This window comes from Solanum tuberosum, unplaced genomic scaffold (genome assembly GCF_000226075.1).
Source record: "Solanum tuberosum cultivar DM 1-3 516 R44 unplaced genomic scaffold, SolTub_3.0 scf00104, whole genome shotgun sequence".
In the NCBI taxonomy this organism is placed as follows: Eukaryota; Viridiplantae; Streptophyta; class Magnoliopsida; order Solanales; family Solanaceae; genus Solanum; species Solanum tuberosum.
The window spans coordinates 182,030-190,330 of record NW_006239030.1 but is presented as its reverse complement, the minus strand read 5'-3'; the positions used below and the strand labels follow the sequence as shown (position 1 = coordinate 190,330).

The 8,301-nt window shown below is 31.7% G+C and overlaps 1 protein-coding gene across 1 annotated transcript; it reads right to left on the bottom strand.

The window, feature by feature from the left end:
* Positions 1-211: 211 nt before the first annotated feature.
* LOC102587599 (uncharacterized) lies at positions 212-3,892 on the bottom strand. Its single transcript, XM_006349088.2, has 4 exons — positions 3,487-3,892; positions 2,562-3,139; positions 1,228-1,743; positions 212-684 (listed from the first exon to the last, which is right to left on the bottom strand). The coding sequence occupies exons 1-4, from the start codon at positions 3,716-3,718 to the stop codon at positions 556-558; spliced, it is 1,455 nt and encodes a 484-aa protein (XP_006349150.1). The 5' UTR covers positions 3,719-3,892; the 3' UTR covers positions 212-555.
* Between the last annotated feature and the right edge of the window lie 4,409 nt (positions 3,893-8,301).

Below are 8,301 nucleotides of genomic sequence, written 5' to 3'. Positions count from 1 at the left end.
TAGATAAACTGCAGCAGTTGAATCAAATTGGCATGCTGCAAGAGGGGAGGATTGCTTCATGGCCAAAGAACAAACATAATCTACAACATGGTTTGGATTTGTTCCTTTTCTGATGCTTATAGAAACAGTATGCTCTTTTTAACAATAGACATCACAAGAAGTACATAGATTTTACACTTCATGTTCATCCATAAAGTACAGAACTATCCGGTTCATTCCCAAGGTCATTGTGCTATAATTTTCATTCCACCAGAAGCAAATGCTATCAAGGGAAAGTCAACATCCAGAAAATCCATGAAAATAAAGCAAAAACAAAACAATTTTTTTTCTTCTGTTCCAGTCTCTTCCAAGTCAGGGAAATAAAGAAACAAGAGTTGCCCCCCGTCAGATGCAGATCTAGTATAGAAAGATGAAGCTTTGCACAAATCGTTGTTACAATGTTACAGTTACTTGGTGTAACATAATTTGGCTACAGGTACAATATTACAGTTACTTGGTGTAACATAATTTGTCTACAGTTACAATGTTGAATGGAATGGTAACATAATTTCGGTTTTACGAGGTAAGTAAAACATCAAAATCACTCAGAGTCCATTCTGCCACTTCATCTTTGTCGCTAACAAAAATTTCTGTTCCCACATCCAGAGATGTCCATATTCTTCTAGCAGGAGGTGTACCTGGATCCTGCAGCCAAAAACAGCAAGGATGGAATCATGCAGGTTGGTTGGGCCACTTGTTATTCAATCTTTAGTGTTTGTGCATTTATGTCTCATTCAAACATGGATTTTGCACACATTTAATAAAGTTAATGTTGAAGTGTGTGACCGTCTCATCTAAAAGCTTAAGTTGTTAGAGAGAACACACTTTTATTAGTTAATTATATTCTCAACACGCCCCTCACGTGCAGGCCTGATTTTTTTTCATGAGCCAAACACGTGGTTTTTTTTTTTTTTTTGATAACCGAGAAATCCGTCTGTGACCCGCCCTTTGGACCAATCACAGCCTTCTAAACTCGGTGGATAATGGGCCCGCCCCTCTACCCTTCTCCACACCAAACACGTGGAGATTCTTTTTGATATGTGTTGCGTTGAGATTCGATTCCAGGACCTCTGCCTGCTCTAATACCATGTTGAAGTGTGTGACCGTCTCATTTAGAAGCTTAAGTTGTTACAGAGAACACACTTTTATTAGTTAATTATATTATCAACAGTTAACAATCCCACTTACTTGATAGAAGTAAAGTCTGCTAGAAAGGCCACCGACGTCAAGCTCCCAGGTTCTTCCATCCCCAACCCAGCCATCTCCTTGTTTGGTTGGATATCCATAGTCTGCCCATATTGGATGAGGCAGCAACTGAAGTAGCTCCTGTGCCTGGGGATTACTGTAAGGATCACATGTGCTATATGGCTTTTCCAAGTGCTCGGCATTCCCAGGAGCACAATAATAGTGATAAGCTGAGTAAGGGAAGTGAGAGGTGTTATTCCTGTAGACTTTGGTATTGTTTGGTGTGATGTGGAAAGGTGGGCAGTTGCCAATATTTGTGGGGCTGCACCAAGCTGCAGTTTCTGGATTAATGATCATTTCGCTGTATCTGGTAACATCAGTGAGCACATCTCCATCACATGGAGCACCATTGTTCTTCCAGCAACTGCCAATATCTATCAAGTAAAACTGACTCTTGGGTCCTCCCCCTACCTTGACATCCAAGGTCAATTTGACCTTAAAATTAGGTGACTCTGGCAGCTGAAAGAAAAATAATCATGCTGTTATCGGGAATAGCAATAATAAAATATCTTTTTCGTCTTTGTATTTTCATTTGTGACAAATGGTTTAGAAAAATTATCAATACCCTAACACCGGCATTCCTCAAAAGACATATTAGTATCCTCAGTTCTTTGCTAATACTCCAGATAAACTAATTGTATAACTAACACCCCCTGCCTTCTACCCATCTTTTTATGGTAACTAGAGTTCCCCTGAATCATTATGAACTATTAGTACTGTCTAATGTACTCAAAACCATCTTACTAATCAACTTCCAAAAGTGACAGCAAGCAAGTGCGACCCCGGAAATGACATTAGCTTGTAAATGATAATAGGGGTTTAACTGCTGAATACCCCTCAGGTGTCTGGTGACTTACCACGGAGGTTTACAATTAAATAACCTGTTGTGCTCGAAATTTAGTGGTAAGATAAAGACATGATAAAATGATAATGGTGCCAAACAAATATTCAGGGCAGGCCTAATTTCTCTAATGTGGATATCATGTGGGTGACCTCTACTAATTCAACTTTTCCATCACTTATTTTTTCTCTTTGCTTTCTTAATCCACCTTTCATGCTGGCCATCAGAGTTGACATCACACCAAATTAATAGACAGTGTATAAAGAATCATGATTAATAATCCTAATTGCAAATGGAACTTAAAAGGAACTTCATGCTCCATAACAATGATGCTAGTAAAGGCAAACACAACTTGGAAGATATTTTACAAGGCCTTTTATACAATTTGAATGGAGAGAATAAACACAAATTTGAGTATACAAAAGAGTGAGCTTACAATTTTTAACATTCCTCTGGTATCATAATGGTAGCCTCCAGAGAACCCTTTAGTCGCATCGGCCCGAAGATACAACATCAGCCATGGATACAATTTGGATGTTCTGAGTTTGTGCTTAAATACCCAACCCCCTTTGCCAACTTTTTTCTCCCAAACTACCTCAAAAAAAGAACTACTACTACTACTACCAGCTGTTGAACCCAAATCATAAGTACCATTAAAACCTCCCATCATAGTTTCATCATCAGATAAATAAGTAGGCTGATGAAATAGTATAGGCTGATTCATACATCCCTTCCCAAAACACGGAAATCTTCCCGGCTTAAAAGGGGGCACTTTTTTCCCATTCTCTGGACAAAGACCAGATTTCGAGTCATAGTTTCCGTTCTTCAACATTATCATCCAAAATTGCCATGGCCTTGGGGTATCATCAACTTCACACAATGAACCTAGATATAATTCCTTCTCAGCAGCATACAAATCAGGATCATTCTTAGCCTTAGGACTCAGCCCAGGAAATGACTTCCCAACCCCAAGCTTATTATCAGACTCAGTTACCTTGTGACTCAATGAACTCTCTGCACATCACACAACCATAACAAAAATAGCTCAAAAACCCAATAAATAGAAAAAAAGGGTTATTGCTATTTATCAATTTATGTACAACTATAGAGCTGATTTGGGGTTTCTAAATTTTAGGACAGAAGATTGATGGCAGAGTTTGAACCCACAACACTAGTGTGAAATGCATTTCCACGTCCCCTTTCGACTGAGCTGTCAATCAATTTTAGTCAGGGTATATTTATTTAATTTTCTAATATAAATACCGAGTCTATAAAAAAGCTAATGTATTCGTCCAAACCCGAATCCCCACCTAGCTCCAGATACAAGTAATCAGAAGGAAAAGGGAAAAATGAGATTTTACCAGAAAGATCAAAGCAATCAGCAGCTCTAGGGCTACCCATTCCAGGAACTTCTTCACCAACTTCATTACAGAAATTCCAAGCTTCTAAACCTACTCTGAGCCCATCTCTTCTCATTCCCGCATCTCCGACAGCAGATGAATAACCACTATCAGCTCCTTCACAACAAATTAGAAGTACTGTCCAATTCATCGTCAACAATACCAAGATAAATAATGAAAACAAAATTTCCATGTTGCATGGACAAAAGCAAGAAACTAGTAAGAAAACTTAAATCCCACTGTTTATGCAACCAACCAAAAAAATAAAAAGTGCTTGTGTATTTTTAGTACAGTTGTGCTTTATTTAAAGGAATTTTTTTCACTTTTTTCCAGATTCCACAAATCACAATCTAACAATTTGAAAAATAACAAAAAAAATTATATTATTCATGAAAAGCTAAAAATATTTATATTTACGATTTTTATTTTTAATTTTCACAATACAAAAAAGAAAAGGTAGAGAGGGCGGGAGCCGAATAAAGGAAAGGAAAGGAAAGCGCGTAATTTAACGTTTGGCAGCTGAAAATGATAGTGACACTGACCGGCCTCAATAGAGGGTCGGTTATAACTTTAATTTTGACGCTTGTTTGGCTAATTATTATTTTTTACTAATAATAGAAATGCATTTTCGTTAAGTAATCAAAAAATAAATAAAAAGTGTTTTGGAATAATAGTGATTTTTATATTTATTTAAATTATTTGAAAAGTATATACAATATAAGTCTCACTAAATTAATACAGGTGAGATCATGAAATATTATTATTTTGTAAAAGTATTATTTAATTGATAAATTAATATTTATTAATTTAAAAAGTGTTTCGACACCGCAAAATTTGTTCGGGAATGAAATCTTAGAGAGTGTAAATGAACCCAATTGTAAAAATGTCATTCATGAACTTGAAGTCATGATTAATCATCTCGGTTACCACAATAAACTGGACTTTAATAACCTGTTCGATGAGTGAAAATCATACATATACAGTCTCATTAACATAATAGAATCATATTTCACTTAATTGTCTTAGATATATTTGTGCTTTTAAAGAATTATTAATTTATAATATTAATGAGATCGTATATTTATAAAGAGGTCTTCTGAAAATATATTATCTTATTATCTTTATCGAAATGAGTGATTTTCTCCATTGGCCCAAATCACAACCGGAGAAAAATATTATTTGAATTTTTTTATTAATTAAGCGAATATTAATTTAGTGAGGTTTTACTATATATGAAATTTCTGTTATTAGAGACTTCAATTTATTGTAATTTTATTTAATTAAAATGTCAAGCAATACTCCCTTTGTCCTCTTTTGTTTATCAAATATATTAAAGATAGTTATCGAATTTTACTTGTCTAATTCGTAAAATCTATTTCAAATATGTGAATGGAAAATGAAAAGTTATGACTTTTACAAATAATTGTGACTTTTATGAAAATTTGTGATTTTTTCATAAGATTATGACTTTTCCGAAGGATTGTGACCTTTTCGATAATACATAATAGACACCTATTCACACTATTCTTTGTTGTCTATAAATACAAGGATTTCTTCTCATTTTTAAAAAACCAATTTTCTATACTTTTTTCTTCTACCACTAAATCTAGCATTCCAAGTGTACTTTATTACCGTTGAGTGGTTCGCTAACACCATGAGTATAGGTACTGATACACCGGTGAGTAAGATCGTTCTACCATGGGAGGATATATTCCATTAACCTCGGATACTTGAGGGAAATAATTTTCTTAAGGACACACTATGCATTCAATGAGCTCGATTTTCTTCTTGAGAAAAATATTTTGTATATTATTTCTAATCTGTTTTTTATTCTATTTTCTTTACTGGTTTTAGTTTTCTAGTTTTGAAAATACTATTTAAACTTTGTTGTTTCTTATCAAGTTCTTCAAAATTATTGTTCTAAGTATTTTAGGAATACAGATTAAACAACAAAACTTAGTGATAATTTATCATTTTGTGTTTGTTTTATTCTTGTTATTGAATAGTGTTATTCATTTCACAATACTTTAATGATATAATTAATAAGAGTATTATAGTAAACTTATACTTTTATTTATTTTCTCTTAGAAAAATGTGTCAAAGTAATTTAACATGAATAAATAAAAATGGAGAGAGTTGTACTAATATTAAGTGGAAAATGGAGAGACGGAGTATGTTACGTTTATTACTACCTCCGTCCACTCTTAATTATTATAATTTTCTTTTTTAGAGTCAAACTATAAAAATTTTGACTATCATTTTTACGATGTATTTTTTTTATCATATTGATATGTACAAAATTGCATTGTATAATACTTTTCGTATAGTTTTTATAGTACTTTTCTAAAAAATGAAAAATAACTTTACTATCCTTAGGGGAAATTATATATTTTCAGTTTATTACTTAAAACGGAAAATAATTTTCATTACGATCCAAACACAATAATTAATTTGATCAAACATCTTGACTAAAAAAAAAATAAAAAAAAAATGTTAAGCTTCCTAAAAGCGTGGCCTATTACAGTAACATGTTTGTTTAATATATGTACTACTCCATATTAGATGCAATAAATAGATATTTAAATATATCAAATATATCGTTATTAACTTATTGGTAGTATTTTTATTTTATCTTTCAAAAAGTATATATATATATGACCTTTTTTGAAAAATTTATACCAAGCTTCATTCTATTCCAACTTGACTCATTTTGCCTAGTATCACTATCTTAATTTCTTTTATGTTGAAATTGAAAGTTTTTTTTTTGTTTTTAAGATGGAAAACGGGGCTTTTTCAAAAGTGGGATGTAATAAGAAGATTCAAATTATATTACTATATATAAATTGTTGACGTAAGAAATCTAAAGAGAATTGATTTATTAAGCTACTTATTAAAAGAAAATGTATTTCTTTATATAAGAGACTTACAAATTTATACATAAGAAATTTGAAAAAATCATTATCATATTATCTTTATTTGTTGCAAGTACTAGTTTATAGTAGTTAATCTATCTAAACCTTTTGGTTTCATCTTAATAAGTAATATATTTTCTTCAACTATAATACTTCCTCGTCTTATTTTACTTTTTAGTCGGCTAAAAAAAATACCTTTTTTTTATATTTAGTAAATTTTCCAACTTCAATACATGTAAGTTTAAGATAAAAAAATTTTAAAAAATTATACACATATTTTTAATTTAAAGTCATGAGATTAAAAGATCTGTTTTTATTTCCTAAACTTTATACTTGTCAAATTAACACACTTAAATAAAAATGAGAGTATATAACCAACATGAGTTGTGGTTCAGTGGTGAGACTACTTCACCCTTAATAAGAGGATTCGGATTTGAGCCCCTGGATATGGAGAAAATCCTATTGAGAATGTCACTTCTGAATGAGCCCTACAATGTGCGATTCAAATTTAATTGAGGCTCTAATGTGGACTCCAAACACCCGAGTGGAAAAAAACAAACAAACAAGAGAGTATAAAAATAGGACAAGTCCGGTGATTGAGGAAACTGAAACAAGGTCCCTGTTTTTGCTTGTTATCCAACAACCTATGAAACTTTTACTCTCCTATGGAACAGACAATTTCCTCGTGAATCTTGTGTTCCCACCACTACTTTATTAAATAAGTAGTTGTTTTTTTTTTAATTTTTTTTTTATCGATTAATATTAAACAATCTTGACAAATTTAATTTAATTTAATTTTAGTACGAATAACTACTTAGAAAAAAAAGAGGAAAGAAATTGGAGCAAAGTGGATGGAGTGTTCATGGTTTGGATAAAAATCGATCCAAACTGAAAAATCGAACCAAACTGATTAAATAAACCGATTTTATTTGGGTTAGGTGTGGTTTGATTTTAGATTTTTAAAAACTGATAGTCTTAGGTTTGATATGGTTTTGTTCGAAAAAAAATGTAGAAATAACCAAACCGATAAATTATATATAAAAAACATTATTCTAATAAACAATTTTAAAGATCTTATATGTGTTTTCATAAAAAAAAATTTATAATTTACTTATGAAAGTGAAAATGCCCAATGTGAGAATATTTATCTTATTGGTTTCATGTATGTGAGTGTCTATAACAATTCTTTATGAGATTGAAAATGTTATTGTCTCTTCCTTCTAGAACAAAATAATGAATTTTGAAGCTTTATTCATAGTAAATTCAATGACTGAAAGTTATGTAATATTAGTCCTTCTAACTATTTTTCGTTTTTAATGAATTGTTGTCACTTTTTTTCACGTTTTGAATGAATTGTTTCTTTTATTTTTGTCTACGATTAATTTTCGAATAACCGAATCAAACGGAACCGAAATCGATAACAACCAAACTGATAAATATATATTACATTTGATTTGATTTGGTTTTGATAATTTTAAAACCGAATAAATTAATTTAATTTTAATTTTGACCAATAACCAATTTAAACCGCTCCATAAACACCCTCACTTTTTATTAGTGTAACTAGTACCGACAGACTAGTGGGCAACCTTAAAGATATCATGGTGAATGAGAGCTGACAAAGATATCATCATCAGACAAGAACTTTTAGCACAAAATTCATTGTATTTAGTCATCTAAACCATTAACCACAAAATCCTTCCATTTCAATAGTGGAGTGGTAAGGAATTATAAAAAAAAAACAGGTCTATTACAAAAGAGTGAATTTAATTTTAAATTTTTTAGGGATAAGGGTCTGAAAAATATCCCAATTTTGGTCGAATTTGTTGTTGCGATACTAAACTTTCATGAGGACCTATTACCT